At 37.8% G+C, this 17,236-nt stretch overlaps 1 protein-coding gene across 6 annotated transcripts in view; it reads right to left on the reverse strand.

Moving 5' to 3' along the window:
• Nucleotides 1-881: 881 nt before the first annotated feature.
• Nucleotides 882-17,236, reverse strand: part of CYP39A1 (cytochrome P450 family 39 subfamily A member 1) — a 98,444-nt gene continuing 82,089 nt past the window's right edge. For all 6 annotated transcript variants that reach the window (XR_008480653.2, XR_008480652.2, XM_054254059.2 and 3 more), the window contains 2 exons: nt 4,901-4,988; nt 882-1,507 (listed from right to left, as the gene is read on the reverse strand). Coding sequence is in view for 4 of the 6 variants with exons in the window: in XM_054254059.2 (XP_054110034.1) it covers nt 1,436-1,507; nt 4,901-4,988 (160 nt within the window). In the remaining 2 variants the exon portion in view is untranslated. The remainder of the gene's footprint in view (nt 1,508-4,900; nt 4,989-17,236) is intronic.

Genomic DNA, 17,236 nt, shown 5'->3' on the forward strand with positions numbered 1-17,236 from the left:
AAAATGCATAAACTTGTCAGCCAACATTCATCCTTACTGAGCAAAGAAAGCAGCTACACTAGCTCTGAGTGACTGCAAATTTGGCTACAGTGGACACTGTGTTCAAATACAGTGCTTCATTGTGAGCCTTAGCCACTCGGGAGAAGAAGGCTTCCCTCAAAATGCACCCACTATACTCAGTAGAAACTGCCAAGTTATAGTCTGCAACTCTCAGAGCTGTTGTGGACTTCTGAACTGCTTCATTCAGCTCCTTCTGACTCCAGATCCCTGAGCCTGTAAGCTAAGCTGTAAGCTGCTAGCTAAGCTTCAAAATCACTACATTAGTCTGGAAGAGTTAATGCAGCTCAATGTACTTAATTTTCTCCTACGGAGTCATGTGCTTGCTAGTAGGAAATGGATGACTAAGCAATCATTATCAACCTCATGGGATAATTCTAGCCCAGGGAAGCAAATAAGCCACAGAAGAACAACATGCACTACACAAAGCTTCCTCACTGAAATAAGAGAGGCAAGCAGCACTTTACGGAATACTGGAAGATAAGTGATGACATCAGGGTTCACTCTGTTATTAGTGTCATATGTTTTCCTGAACACTACAGGATTTCTTTTCTGGATTTCATGATAAATATTTGAGTTACAAGTCCTTAATAGATTCCACATAGTTATTTGTCTTGGCACACCATTTGTGTTTCTATGCATTATCAAAAATATGATATCTGCCAAACTATGATTTCAAATACCCTGAGTCAAAACAGTGCTTCCACATTAATTAAAATATAAATCAATACTCCAATCAACATATATGCTCTGTAAAGAAAGTATAATCCTGAGCATAGTAAAGTGTAGAAGTGAATGTAAGACACCATTCCTGTCTCCACAGGTCTCAGAAACTATCATTTTATTACTTTTACTATTAGATATGTTTACAATAAAGAACTTAGTTAATACAGTTTAAGAGTTCTGATTTCTAGTTGAGAAATGCATTAAGAAAAATAGAAAAAATAGAAAATTTGTAGAAAGCATTATTAAATTTTTAAAATCTAAGACTTTTAGTCTTTGCAAAATAGAAATTTAAGTATGCTGCCTTGACAGTGAATTTAATGTACTAAGATTTTCATTCAGATGACACTTCTATTTAATGTTTTAATACGGTTGTGCATGAAATCAAATTCCAATTTCTTAAAAATGGTTTTCTGAATCACTTGATCATTTCCTATAAACCATGTATTCAGATCTCTATATTACTGAGAGTGATGTCAGATTCTTGGTCAACTGTTGATGATACCAAACACATGCACCATTTGAATGTGTTCTTGAATTAACCTTTAACATAAAGTGAAGCAGCATGTTTTAGTAGAGCTCAGGTCCACGTGCTGCCAGATGGGGTGGTGCCACTCCTCCAGAAGGCCCTGGCCCTTGTGAGGTCCAAAAGATGTCATATTCTTTGTTTATATTCAATTCGGCACTCCCCTTCTGGCTGGGGGACACCCACCAAATGGAGAGAACTCTAAAAGTAGAAATGCAGAAGAAATAGAAATTAAGAGACATAAGCCAATAGTTTTAGACCTAAGGTTTATTCAATTGTAATTTTCTCTGAAAGGCACACAGTTTAGGTCTTTCAAGTTGGGAAGTGTTTGCATCAGTGAACTTCATAATATCCGACATCAACTTTCACATTCCATTCAGGCAGCAGACAAAGAATAAAATCCCTTATTCTACTAACAGTCTCTTTAGTTTAACACGCCTGAAAGCTATGGGTCTGCCACCCTTCATTTTATCTGGCTAAAGAGGATACCACAAATAGGGCTCTTTCTATATTTCTGGCTTAAAAACTGTGTATAATCGCTGGGTGAGATCTCTATACTGCAGGTTACAGGTATTTAAAGAACGACGTGGAGTTGATGATGTGAGCTACTTATAGAATATTCATGATCATGACTTTCCATAAGGTATTTTGTAGATTTCAAATGTTCTAATTTTTTTCACCCTAGTTAGAAATCAGATATGAATCTGTGTAGGATCAAGAGGAGGTGAGTGTTTCATAAATAATATGAAGAGATTTTTGAGGTTTTGGGGATTAAAAAAGAAAAGCAACCTTTTCCGTCAACTATAAGGGCTGAGGGGAGATAAGGAGTGAGGAAAGATGAGGTGGATACAATTTAGAATCAGTCATTTTCAAGCCTGAATGAAATAGGGCACAAAATGGCCTCTTTAGCAAGGAGATTCTTTGGAGAGTTGATAGAATAAGGCGCAGGGTTCCATGAACCCAGTGAAATTGCATCCGCGACTTTGTGTGCATGAAGAAGTGTGTACTTTTCTACAAAGGGATCCATACATTTTGTGAGATTTTTCTAAGAGTCTATGAACCCCAAAAGTAAAATTAAAAAAAGAACATACAAACAAAAACCCATTATGTTAGCAAAAATGTGCTTCCTTTTGCAAGAGAATTAGAGTTGACTGTTCCTTAATGCTCAAAATGGAATAGCCCCCACTACCAGCATCAGGACACTGCTGCCTGATCAGATCCTCAAACTTTGTAGTATTTCCTTTTTGTTTGGCTCATAATGGAAGGGAATTAACACTACATTATTTAAGACCCTTTGAGGTAAGATAAAACATTGGGCTATTGCAAAATTAAAATTGGAGATCCTAGCATTTGATTTTTTCTACTACGGTAAGTAAATTCCTTCAGGGGAGTTGTCTTCCACTACCATTGATTTCCCTGCACCTGACAACAGAGTGTTCAGGACATGCTTTGACAACCCATCCCTGCCTTCCCCTAGAAGAGCCTGGTAATTTTAAGGTCATTTCCTGTACTTTCTGATCACCTGATTTTACAAGGTATTGAAACAAGTTCAATAGTTAAATAATTTAAATTGATGTTTCTCATTCTAGAATAAAAATTGTAAAATAAAATGCTCTTTGAGATCATGGGAATTCACTCAGACTTGTAGTTTTTATAGCCCGAGAGAACATTTCTTTAAGAAAATGTTTTCAGTGGTGTCAAAACATAAATAAGACATATAAAATGGTATAATGAATACAGCTAATAGAATGCTTAGGAAGAAAGTGCTAGGAAAAATCTTATCTAAGGAATTGGTCAAAATTACTAATTTCCATGGTTTTAATAAAGGCCATCCTTCTCATCTGAAAAGGCATTCTGGTGTCCTCTTGCTGGCGGGAAAATATTTGGATGTTGAGTTTAATCCTGAACAACATTGTGACATTCAACTCAGTGGACCAGGAACTACTATTTGGTGTCCATAAAGCCTGATCCTGATACTCGTTTTGTCAACAATGTAGCAGGTAGATGAGAACCTTTGTGAAGGTTGTTTTGAGTTCCCTTTCACTGTAAGATTCTGAGAGCTCTTCATCACTGATAGTTACTTGTCTTCGAAATAGAAGTGCAAAAGAAATCAAGGGAAATGCTGAAATGTGCCTATTTGTGAGCAATATAATATTTTCTGTGTCACTTATGCACTTACATAATTCCTACTGAAATGTCACCCAAGACTTTCATTTCTCTCTTCATACATTACCCTTATTAAATCAAGAGTAAATCAAAGCATAACATACTATGTGAATAGCCCTGAGACTGCTGTGCTTAATTTCTGAGCTTCAGCTCCAGTTTAAATAGTACCCTTTACCCAAAGTTTTCACATGATTTCCAAATACTTGGATTTAAATTGAACTTCCTCTTATTTCTTAAGACAGAGGTCCTCAAAGTGTGCATCACCTGGAACTTGTTAGAAATGTAAATTCTGGGCCAGGCATGGTGTCTCATACCTGTAATCTCAGCACTTTGGGAGACCAGCTTCACCAACATGGTGAAACGCCATCTCTACTAAAAATACAAAAATTAGCCAGGTGTGGTGGTGCATGCCTGCATTCCCAGCTACCTGGGAGGCTGAGGCATGAGAACCTCTTGAAGCCAGGAGGCAGAGGCTGCAGAGAGCTAAGATTATGCCATTACATTCCTTGGAGTCTCTGTCTCAAACAAACAAACAAACAAAAAAAAAAAAAAAAAAAAAAAAAAAAAGAAATGCAAATTCTGGAGCCCCTCCCTGATTCCTACTGGATTAGAAATTCTAGGGATAAATAGCACTTTTTATCCAGTCTATGTTCTAACAAGCCCTACTAGTGATGCTGATGCTCGCATCAATTCGAGAGCCACTGATCTAGGAGAAAAGACCTACATAGAACTTAAATGACTGGAATATTCAATCATCTGAGGTAGAAATGAGGAGCCATGGTGTGAGGCTCCTCTGCCTTTGGAAAAGGAAGGGAAGAATCAAAAGGACTCGTTCTGTGGTTCAAGTGCAGCTCAGCCATACTGCAATAGAACATCAGGTAGATGTCTAAGGTTTTTTGATTGTAGTCCCTGACTCCCCAACCTGGCACCTCTGGACCACCCCCCAGGGCCTAGGGGCTCTTGCTGCCCTGAAGTGAACTACACTGTTAACTGTTTTTACTGCTAGGATGGTTATTTTCCATACCATTCCTTTGCAAATGCACCAGGGGCTATGACTTGCATTCAAAACAATAGTTCTCTTTTGGATACACAGACATTGCTTTCTAGGAAAATAAGGGCAAAGTCAAAGCCTTGTTTTTTTAACTCAGAGAAAAGTGTTCAAACTGGTAAATGCATTGGAAAATACTTTAAGTGGTGAAAAGACTGCTATTAAGTCCAGCCAGGTGGTAAGTGGGCATATAGATTAGATCCTGAATTAAGGAGACCAAGCATCTTCTCAGTGTGGCTCAATCTAAGGCACCTGTTAAGTTCAGGTCTAAGTGAAGAAATGTCAGCTGATCTCTAGTAATTAAAACTGGGGGTGGAGAGCAGGGGTGTTATATCAAATTTATAAGTTGTCATGATATTCAAAATTCTGAAAACACTTACCTGTTGGGGTAGTGGGTCTAGAAGACTACAATCATATTTATAAAGTATTAAAATAATACACATCTGAATCTCTAACAGAGCAAACCACCTGAAAGAAAAGAAAAAAATTGTTACTTGATTGTGAAAGATGCATAATTATCTGCCAACAGAGAATATCTAGAAAGCATACATATTTCAGAGTAAATATGGTCTTCTTTGCAATATACTCTTTTCCTATTTAAAGGATAGAGTAAGAATTTAACTCTTTTCTTTCTCAATACTACCTACTCCATGGGGTAGTGGGATAATTAAATTGCTTTATAATGTATATAAAATGCTGAGCTAGTGGAAGCTCTCAATGACAGCCACAAGTCTCTCTCTTTCTAGTGTGCTTTCTAGTGTCATAGCCTTTAGCTACAAGTGGCTATTTAAATTTAAATAAATTTAATAAATAAATTTAAGATTAAGCAACATGGAAATTTTCAGTTCCTCAGTCGCACTGGCCATATTTCAAGTGCTCAAAAGCTGTATGTGGTTGCTGACTACGATGCTGGACAGTGTATATTTAACACAGTTCCATGATCACAGAAGGCGCTATTGGACAGACCTATTTAAGTCTAGACCCCATAGCCCACTGGAAATTACTGCCTGAATGCTCCACAGGAACATCAAATTCCCCAGGACCTCCAAATCCACTTTTCCTTTTGCATTCCTTGTCTCAAGAGTGCCCAGGCGTTTTATCACATGCTCTTGATAAAATATTTCAACATGCCCTACAATATATTGATACTCACTTATTTTAAGTTATGCACATAAACTACTCTGTTTAGTGCATATTTTCTAAAACACATACAAATAGAATCTAAAAAGCTGAAACAAGTGTAAGTGGAATTCCGTCATTTTTCCTTGTATCCCATTGGGTTATTTTGAGCTCTCTGCAGGATAGGCAAATCCTTTTAGGAAACATCTCCCTTAATGAATACAATTAGTCCAATGGGACATAAAATTGAGACATAGTCTCAATCCTCTCCATCACTCTCCATATCCAATTAGGCACCAAATCCTTTTTTTGTTGTTGCTCTCCTAAATAGTTCTTACTTCCCCTCCTTGACCCCTTATCTCTAGTCCCTCCACGACTCCCTCAGTGTTATTCATCATTTATTTCCTGGATTACTGAATCCATTTAGCTTCCACATTGCTTCCAGTTTCACTTCCCTCTAGTTTGTCTTTTACTCTATCAGAGTAAACTTTCTAAAACACAGATCTTCACTGTCTCCTCATTATATGCACACACATACACATTCTCTCTCTCTCTCTCTCTCTCTTTCTCTCGCGCGTGCGCGCGCAAACACCACAGCCAGCGCTTGAGTATCCTCTCCCCCAGAGCTCTCAATTGACACCATGTGGGTCTAACCATGTTATATTACCTGACATTCCCTGAATGATGATGCTCTGTGCCACAAACCTTTCCCTTTCTGAGGCTCAATCTCCTCTCTAGGCATTTACTGATAACTGTCCTCCAGGTTGAGGTGCCCTTCCTCTCTACCCCAGTCGTTTCCTGTTCATATCTTAGCCATAGCTGCTACTGCACTGCATTCTCAATGCTTGTTGGCCCTGGCTCTCCCAAAGGAGGATTTGTATTGTGGGGCCTTAGCACAGTGCACAGCACACTACTAGTACCTAATAATGTTAACTGAATAAATGAATAGTGATGGAAGGTGATGCTTCAATAGAGCAGATTCAATTTCTTGCCCTATCCACCTTTCTCTGTATTTCTGTGGCACTTTACATATCCCTTAACTAATGTCTTTATCCTACAATCCTACTACATCTTACCATATTACAGCTAGTAATTTGTATGTCCATCTTCCCTTATAGACTACAGTCTTCACAAAAATCAAGAACTATGTCTTATCTTTAAATCCTCAATGTTTGTTGATTGAATGAGTGAATGTATATATATGAATGATCTCATATTCATATCAGATTTTCCCCACTACTGTTCTTGAAACATCTTGACTGTATTTTACTTCAAATGAAATCTGGAGCACTCCAGGTGTTGCTATAGCCCATCTGAATACCACATCAATTATTCAGTAATATTTATTATGGAAATTTAACCCTACTTACCAGCAAATGCTAAAGATAATTTATTCCAAGAGAGTATCAATGTATATGAAATATAACATGCCTAATACTGATTTGGATCAAAGTCAGCAATGTTTCTAAGAAAAAGCAATTTTGCTACCTTGTATGCAGGTTCAGAATTTCTCACATCTAAGGTTTTGTCAAACTTTTAACAGACTGGAACTTCTGGCCATGATAAAGTAACAAAAGTTGGTGTTATCTTCCTGCCTCAAATAACTCTAAAACAGGGCAAAATTCAGGGTAGAACAAAGATCTCCAGAGGAAGTAAAGAATGAGACAAACTCCGTAATTGCTTTGGTTTCCTGCTAATGGAAGTTTCTAGGCCACAGTGCAAGGACAAAAATACTCATACAGGTCTGAGGGTAGTACTAAATTAGCAGACAGAGATCCAAGTTCAGGCAAGCTAACAAGACTAAAATTTGTAGAGAAGAATATCAGAAAAGAAAGTTTCACACAGAGAGAGCAAGAGTATTCCAGGGATCCAGATACGGGCCTCCTTGAGTATTCGGCAGAGTATTGATCTCTGCATGTGTGAGAGGAAACTACTGAGGCTGAAAAACAGAAATCGAAGTGCAAGAAGCTGAGTAAGGCCAATAGCTCACACAAAACATGGAGGCCATGTTCACACAAGAATAAGAATTGATCATCGGATAGCACATGCGCCATTAGCTAGAGCTCTTAAATGGGTATTGACTTAATAGTGGGATTATATTATTTTACATTAAATGCTGCTCTGGATTTACCTTATCGAAGCTTAAAAACAAGTTTTGAAAAGTTGTTTTTCTAAGCAACTAACTACATGCCACAATAAAGTCTAAACCAAAAGAATACAACACAACCCAGTATCCATGTCACTTAACATTTACATCTTGACATCTATTCAGAAGTTACCAGGCTTAGAAAAAACAGAAAAGTGACCCCAAATCAAGAGAAGCGCCATTGAAAAAATTTAGGCCCACAAATGACAGACATTAAAAATAGCTAACATATTCCACAGGCTCAAAAAGGTAGAAAGAAACAGCATAATGAGGAGAGAAAGAAGATCGTCTAAAAATAATTATACTGCTAGCAATGCAAAATACAGTATCTTAAATGAAAACTAAATTGGATGGAATTAACAGATGGCAAAATGCTGCCAAAGAAAAGATAATGGAACTTAAAATAACATAACAATGAAAAACGTCTAAAATAGTACATAGAATGAAAGGCTACAAAAATAAATTATTAGCTTATAAAATAAAGAAGTCTAACATACATGTTATTAGAGATATAGGAGAGCGAGCAGGGAAAATATTTTGAGAATAGCTGAAACACTTTCAGATTTTTTTGAAAACAATAATTTACAGATCATGATCCCCCAAGCAGAAGAAATATAAGAAAAATCATGCCGGCCAGGAACAGTGGTTCACCTCTGTAATCCCAGCACTTTGGAAGGTCAAGGCATGTGAATCACCTGAGGTCAAGAGTTAGAGACCAGCCTGGCCAGTAAGGTGAAACTCATCTCTACTAAAAATACAAAAATATTAGCTGGGCATGGTAGTGTGTGCTTGTAATCCCAACCACAGCTACTTGGGAGGCTGTGGCAAGAAAATCGTTTGAACCCAGGAGGTGGAGGTTGCAGTGAGCTGAAATCATGCCACTGCACTCCAGCCTGGACAATGGAGCAGGACTTTGCCTCAAAAAAACAAAAAAAAAAAAAAGAAGAAGAAAAGAAAAATCATACCAAGGCAAATCATAATCAAATAGCTAAAAAAAAAAAAAAAATCAGGCATTAAAAAAAATTACGTAGCCAGAAAAAAAAAGACACCATAAATAAAGAACAAAGATTAAAAGTTAGCATAGACTTTTCACTGGAAACTATGCAAATCAGAAGACTTACAAACAATGTATGTAAAGAATAGAAATAAAAATAATAACCAGTCAAGGTATAAAGAAAGGGAATTCATACTGTTTGTATTCATCTATTTTCACACTGTAATAAAGAAGTTCTTGAGATCGGGTAATTTATGAAAAAAGGAGGTTTGATTGACTCACAGTTCTGCAGGCTTAACAGGAAGCATTGGCTTGGAAGCCTCAAGAAACATACAATCGTGACAGAAGGTGATGGGGAAGCAAGTAGCTTCTTCCCATGGTGGCAGGAGAGAGACAGCCAGCAAAGTGAGGAAGTGCCACACACTTTTACACCATTATATCTTGTGAGAACTCATTCACTATGGCAAATAGCAAGGGGGAAGTTCACCCCCACAATTCAATCACCTCCCACGAGGCCCCTCCTAATATGAGGATTCTAGTTCAACTTGAGATTTGGATGTGGACACAGAGGCAAATCCTATCACTAACTTTAGCATGAGAGAGACCAGCCTAAATAATCTGGGGGTAAATATTTAATTTCCTCCTTAAGGATTTAGATTATATTGTGCATTAGAAAAAAAGATGATTGTCTTTGGGAAATGTGTAAAAGAGAGAAAGAGACTGATACTGAAATGAGAATCATTCAGCAGAGAATTTAAAAAATTAATATGTGGGCAGGTCTTAAGGACATAGTATGCCTGTGCCCACCATGAACTGTTTTGAAGTCTCAAAGGCAACCATGGACAGTCCTGCTAAAGCCCCTTGTGTTACCATATACTCAGACTGAGAAATGACCTGTAGAGGAAGGGTGGTGATATATCTTGGAGTAAAATCACCTGCTCATGGGAGAGATGAGAGTAAAAGGAGGGCAGCTGCTCTGTGACTATTTTGCAAAAGACAAAAACACACTGCCATATAAAGGCCTATAAGGTTAGGAAAAAGGAACCTTCTATGAAGTGCTCAATTTAAGTACTTTTCTCTGGGACTATAGGAAAAGAAACATTTTATATATAATTTTAATATTTCCCTACCTATGCTATATTTTTTTACTCTAAAAATTCCATAAGAGCTGATACATTTACACTATGTTGTGTGATAGTGCAGTGGAAAGTAAAGAGGTGATATGATGGCAGGAAGCATGAGTAACCTCACTTTCATCCCTCTGCTGGAGAAGATGTGAAAAAAGCGGCATCTCATCTTCAGTGACATGGGTGGTAGCATGTGGAGGAGCTGGGAGTTTAGCAAAGATTTCGGAACTCCAGGGGTCAAATTTGAATGGATCACTAGGATGTGAATGTAACACACCCGTCTTTTCTCTCTTCTATGGCAAAAAAGTAACTTTTATGGGAACAGTAAAGTGACACTTAGATTATACACTGAGTTCTAACAATAAAAATAAGACTTCCATTCATTCATTTTATATTTATTGTGTCCTCATGTGCTTTATATACTTCTAAACACTGAAGTAACCCCAGTAAACAAAAACAATATTCATGCTCTCACAAAACTTAAATTCTAGTAGAATACATATTAGAATAATAAGAACAGGAAAGGAAGTTGATGGAGGTGTGAGCAAAATACTTTAGAGAAGGCAGGCTTCTCTGATGAGGTGACATTTTTATCAGACTCTAGAACAAAATAAGAGAGTCAGCCATGTGACTATCTGGGGTATAGTATTCCATGGAGAAGAATTAAAACATGCAAAAACTCTGAGTTAGAGGAAGGAGTAATGATGGAAAGGCTAGGATTGAGATGGGAAGCTGCTGGACAGCTTTGAGAAGTGTGGCAAGCTCTAAAAGGATCCTTCAGTTGCTACACTGAGAATAAAATACAGGGTAAGATGAATGGAAGTAAAATGAGCTATAAGAAAGCCACTACCATTTTCCAGACAATAGAAAGTGGTGACTTAGACCAGGATGGTAGAAATAGTTGTGAGCCATAGTTAGAGTCTGGATACATACTGTCGAATGGACTGAGGGTTTACATTACGCATGTGAACAATATAAAGGAGTCAAGGATGACTCCAAAGTTTTTGACTTGAGGAAATGCAAACATACAGCTGTTACTTACCTCAGACATGGGGAAGACAGAAGGAAGAGAAGGCTGAAGGAACTGTAATCTAGAGCTCAGTCTTGGACTTGTTAAGTGCAGCTCTCTATAGACCAGTACCTTTTAGACATCCAAGGGAGGCATTGAATGGAAGATAAATAAATGAGTCCCTTGATTAGGAAGGATTCATTCAGGGCCAGAGATATAAAAGATATAAATATAAGAGTCATCATTATTTAGACAATTATTTAAAGCCACGGGGCAGTATGAGATCACTTACAGAGAAAGTTAAATAGACAACATTTTCTTAAAAATCTATGGAAGGAGCCCTGGGATAATCCAAAATTTGCAAGTCAGGAAAGTGAGGAAAATGTGCAAAGGAGATGGGGAAGAAGTAGGCCAAAGTGTAGAATAATAAAGGGAGGTGGTGTATCTGCAACCGCATAAAGAAAGTGTTTGATGGAAGGTGTGAGCCAGCCTATCAAATGGAAAGAAAGCAAAAAGCAACAATATGTGAAATTAGATATCAAGTTCCTACTCACATAAAGTGACAACTTGTTTTCAGTACTTAGCTCCCTTCTTACAAGTAAATTAAATAAGCTCACTTTTCAGATAACTAAGTTGACATTTCATGTTCAGTAGAATATTAGGAAGTAGTGATTTCCTAGCATTTGATGTTTACTTGGCAGCACTAGAAAAATGATGGCTAATTTTGATTTGTGAATTATTAAACAGTTTTGTAGGTTCCTTGCTTTACCCAAATAAATCCTATTTTCTTATCATTGTTTTAAGTCCTTCTCTAATATTAGCTTGCTATTGACTAGTGCAGTGATTTCCAACTTCTGAGTTCAGCATCCTGGGATAAAAGGCCCCTGCTATTCTTCCTCTCAAGTCCCTAGAGGCACTGCAACAAGCAATAAAGATGGTCAACAATTTGGAGGCGCAGTGTGGGAGATGTGCAAGTGAAGAAGGTACACTAGGCAGAGGGAAAATCTGTTCCAAGGGACAGACTTAGAAGGAGAATATCTAGGGGCCTGCAAGTTGTTGACTCCATGCAGAAGGTGAGTTAATGGGAGACGAAGCTGGACAGCGCAGGAGGAGCCGGTTCATGGAGGGATTGAATGTGCCATGTGATGGTGTTAGGACTTTAATAATGAAAGTGTCTTTCAATAGATTGTGCTGATTGAAAAATTATACCCAGGTGTGAAAACAGGGTTTCTTGAGGCAATTATTACAACATATAGGACATCTTCAATAAATACTTCCTGGATCACTAAAAGAACTTGCTAAGCGAATGAGAAATACAAACAAGATCAGCATTCATAGCTAAGAGCACAATATTAAACGTTTTAGAAATACCATGTATATTTTGATTAGAAATACTTAGAAATAGTGGTTACCAGAGGCTGGGGTTAGGGGAATTGGGAAGATGTTATTCAAAGGACACATTTCAGTTAGACAGAGGAGTAAGTTCTATATACCTATTGTATATCATGGTGGCTACAGTTAATGACAATATGAAAGTTGCTAAGAGAGTAGATTTTTTGTTTGTGAGACGGAGTCTCACTCTCTTGCCCAGGCTGGAGTGCAGTGGCACGATCTTGGCTCACTGCAACCTCCACCTCCCAGGTTCAAGTGATTCTCGTGCCTCAACCTCCTGAGTAGCTGGGATTACAGGCGTCCACCACCACACCTGGCTAATTTTTGTATTTTTAGTAGATACGGGGTTTCGCGTGTTGGTCAGAGTGGTCCGAACACCTGACCTCAGGTGATCCACCCACCTTGGCGGATCCCAAAGTTCTGGGATTACAGGCATGAGCCATGGCATCCAGCCTAATAGAGTAGACTTTAAGTGTCCGCACCACAGAGAAAAAGTATGTGACATAATGCCTCTCTTAAATAGCTTGACTTAGCCATTTTACAAGATGTACATAATCAATAAATCATATTGTACACCATAAAAATATATAATTTTTACTTGTCATTTAAAATAAATACCTTTTAAAGGCCAGGCATGGTGGCTCATGCCTATAATCCCCGTACTTTGGGAGGCTGAGGCAGGTGGATCACTTGAGCTCAGGAGTTTGAGACCAGTCTGGACAATATGGTAAAACCCCATCTCCATTAATAAATAAATGAAATAAATAAAGACATTTTTAAAAGTTTGAAGCAGAAAAAAATGTTAGTAAAAATCTGTAGAGAAAGTAGAATAAGGAACAGAATAACATTTTCAGAACAAAGAAATGATTAGAAATAATATTTACCAATATATTGAAATATTTTTCTACTAGAATCTATAAGGCAGAATTTCCTTAATTATTTTAGTCTATGATGTTCTTAAAAATGATGAAGCTGCATTTCCCTTAAAGATAAATGATCGCTGAGGCTTTTGACCAATTCATGGTGTACATTTTGAATTTATGAGGCTTAATATTTTTCTTTATTTTTTAGTGTTGTTAGTTTAGTTATTAAATAACTAGCCATTAAGATAGCATTGATATTAATGTTTCATTTAGAATTGGTTCTAAAGATTTTGATATCTTAAAGAAAAAGTTGAATTTTCTTCAAATCCAAATATTTGGATATTCTAATAGAATTACCTCAATTAGCCACTGAAGCTTTTTTCTTTACAGTGGCAAAACGAAACAAAACAAAATTATTTTTTAAAGTCTTTACTATGTTATTGAATTTTGTTCAATGTGTAAAATACCAGAAACTGACATATACATACCTAGGACATGGGAAGCTTTATGTCAAAAAAAATGGGCCTTGTAAATTCATATTTTTACAGAAGCTCTTCAGAAGCGAGCTAAGCTATGTTCATGTAAGTAATGTTTTAATACTTCTAATGTCAAAACGGTGAAAATAATGAGGCACATTGTTTATAAGAGATTTATATTTTACACTTACAAGAACATTACACATCTACAAATAAAGCTCATTAAAATATAAACATGTTGAAATTTCTTTAAATACTTGGTCCTTTCATATTTTCTGTAGTTGTATTTAAATACTTGAGTAAGGAATGCTACACAGGCATTGACAACACCAAGACCTATACAATACAGTGTTAGCAATGCACACGAAGGTCACAGTATTGTAACAGAGGAAGGCAGAAATGAGGGAAACAAAATTTGGAGTCTGGAGAGAACTCTATAACCTGGCATGATTAATGTTGACTTTATATGGAGGTGAAACTTGAGCTAGACCTTGAGGGCAGGAGAGGCTTTAAATAAGTTGACTTGTTGAGTGAGAACATTCCAGAGCCAGCAGATAACATGGGCAAGGGGAGGAGTGGATACTGTGTAGTAAGAAACAAGTAGACGATCGGGGGAGGACATTCTCAGATGTTTAGAAAGGTAAGGATGGTGTCAGATTATGGAAGGCCCAGAGCTCTAGGCTAATGAATTTGGCCAGCAGGCAGTAGCACCAGAATCTTAGCAATCAGAGATTATTATTTGAGAAAAACTTACCAGTATGTAGTGAGTAAGATGGATTGAAATAAAGAGATAATATAGTCATTTAATATAGTCAGGGAGAAGAGTTAGGCAATGATAAAACTCACCTGATGCTGAGGTGAAGGAGATGTAGTTTCATTCATTCATTCATTCATTCAGAGACAGAGTCTTGTTCTGCTGCCCAGGCTAAAGTGTAGTAGTGTGATCTTTGCTCACTGCAATCTCCACCTCCAGAGTTCAAGCGATCCTCTCCTGTCTCAGCCTCCCAAGTAGCTGGGATTAGAGGCACCTGCCACCAAACCTGGGTAATGTTTTTTGTATTTTTAGTAGTGAGGGGGTTTCACCATATTGGTCAGGCTAGTTTCCAAACTTCTAACCTCAAGTGATCCACCCATCATGGCTGCCCAAAATGCTAGAATTACAGGTGTGGGCCAAGGAGACCTAGTTTAAAAGGAGATGGGGAATGGATATGGAAGACCAGAGGAAGGAGGAGTAAAGGATAACTCCAAAAACCCAGCCAGGTGTCTATGAGAGTAGTGATAAGAAGAACAAGAGAATACTGAAGAAATGCTAGTATTAGGGAAAACTGATCATTTTAATTTTAGATGTCTTGATTTTGAGACGGAATACCTCTGCCACTTTTAAAGAGAACACCTCTCTCTTTTTTCCTCCTAGAAGTCATTGCAGGTAGTGCCAGCATGTGCTGGAAAGCTGTCACTGCTGCCTGGAGCAAGAGATCTGAAGTATATCCCTAGTTGCCACCAGCTGCAGCTTACGGAAATAGAATGATTGTGCCCTCGAATTGAGAGAAGGTAGCATACAGACATAGTTTCTTAGACATCATTCATTGAAGCACAGCTTGATAGTTAAAGCAGAAGTACTTTCTCCACAACCTCACTCCCCTAAGAAATCTTTTAGGAAAATAAAATCAATAGGTTAGCAGGAGGCAAAATAATCTAGCACCCGCAATTCTCAAATTTTAGTGCATCAGAATCACTTGGAGGGCTTGTTAAAACAGATTGCTGGGCCCTACCCCCAAAGTTTCTGAGTCAGATTTGGGACAGGGCCCAGGAACATGCGTTTATTACAAGTTTCCAGGTAATGTTAATACTGGTGGTCTGGGGACCATATTTTGAGAATACTAATCTAGAGAAACTTGTCAAAGAAAATGGGGAAAAAATTTTTAGAAGATGCAGTTTGCCAAACCTTTTAATTTTAGCACACAACATTAAAATTACAAAGAATATCCATTATACATGCAACATTATGTCTGGGGTACCAAACTTTTAATTGGGAATTCTAGTGAAAGCATAATCTGGTAGAGTGAGCAGGTAGATGCTTTATATTAAATACAGGAAAAAAATAGAATTAAATTGGAAGAGAAGAAAGGGATGAGGGTAAGTTGAATAAGAAGGAAAAGAAGAAAACAATAATAGGAGAAAATGGGAAACATATAAAACAAGAAAAGGAGATGAAAAAGTATAACCACATCAAACCAATCTGGTGTAGACTTCTATGTGACAATGTTGTCAGTTGCTTTTCAGTTGTCATGGACCCTCAGGTTGAAGGGCATGTAACCAGGGCATGGCCAGATAACCAATTGCAACCACAGAGGGAACCTAAGTACTTGGACGAAGGGGCAGGGACTGAATTAAGCAGCATATACCACATGGCAGGATCCAGGATCCAATGAGATAAGAGTACTGTGATCACCCATGGCAGGATCCAGTCAGATCATGCTTCCAATATCACCTCATTGTTAAGATCCAATCAGATCACACGTCATTACCCTATGCTTATAAAACCTGCCCCAGCCCCCAACATGGGGAGACAGATTGGAGCATTTCCTCCTGTCTCCTCGCCAATTGACTTGCAATAAATGTTTTATTTTCTCAAAAGCCAGTGCCATGGTATTGGCCTCTATGCACATCTGACAGCAAGCTAATTAATGCTCAGTCACAAGAGCAGATAGGACAGCAAGAAAGAAGAACTCAAGAACCTCAGCCCTTCTTGATTTGAGATACTATTTTTCTGTTTGTTTCATTAGAAAGATTATAACTGGCTCTTACTAGGAGTGCATGCTCTAAAGCTATTGTTTTCCAGACTGCAGCCAGGACTGTTCTAATGGTGATCCTATGGTTATCCTCCTAGAAATAAAATTTCAATATACATGAGCTATGAGCTAATAATTTGGGTATATCTTTTTAAACTTTCTCTATTGGTCCATTTTCATAATGCTACACAAGGCTACCCAAGACTGGGCAATTAATAAAGGAAAGAGGCTTAATTGGCCGAGATCGTGCCATTGCACTCCAGTCTGAGTAACAACAGCGAAACTCCGTCTCAAAAAAAAAAAAAAAAAAAAAAAAAGAGGCTCAATTGACTCACAGTTCAGCATGGCTGGGGAAGCCTCAGGAAACTTACAATGATGGTGGAAGGCGAAGGGGAAGGAAGGCACCTTCTTCATAAGGCAGTAGGAAAAAGTGCTGAGCAAAGGGGGAGAGGTCCTTTATAAAACCATCAGATCTCAAGAGAACTCACTCACTATCAAGAGAACAGTGTGGGGGAAACCACGCCTGTGATTCAGTTACCTCCACCTGGTCTCTCCCTTGACACATGGGGATTATAGGGATTACAGTTCATGATGAGATTTAGGTGGGGACACAAAGCCTAACCATATCACCTTCTTATTAAGGAAAAAGGGCAAAGAAATAATACTGACTTCATTAAGTTTAAGTACTTGCCAAATAGAAATGATCTTGTGGTTTATTTTATTTATAGCTTATTGAGGTAAGATTGATAAGAATTATATATATTTAAAGTTTATAATAAGATGATTACATATATATAC

The sequence above is a fragment of the Callithrix jacchus genome, chromosome 4, assembly GCF_049354715.1.
Source record: "Callithrix jacchus isolate 240 chromosome 4, calJac240_pri, whole genome shotgun sequence".
Lineage (NCBI taxonomy): Eukaryota > Metazoa > Chordata > Mammalia > Primates > Cebidae > Callithrix > Callithrix jacchus.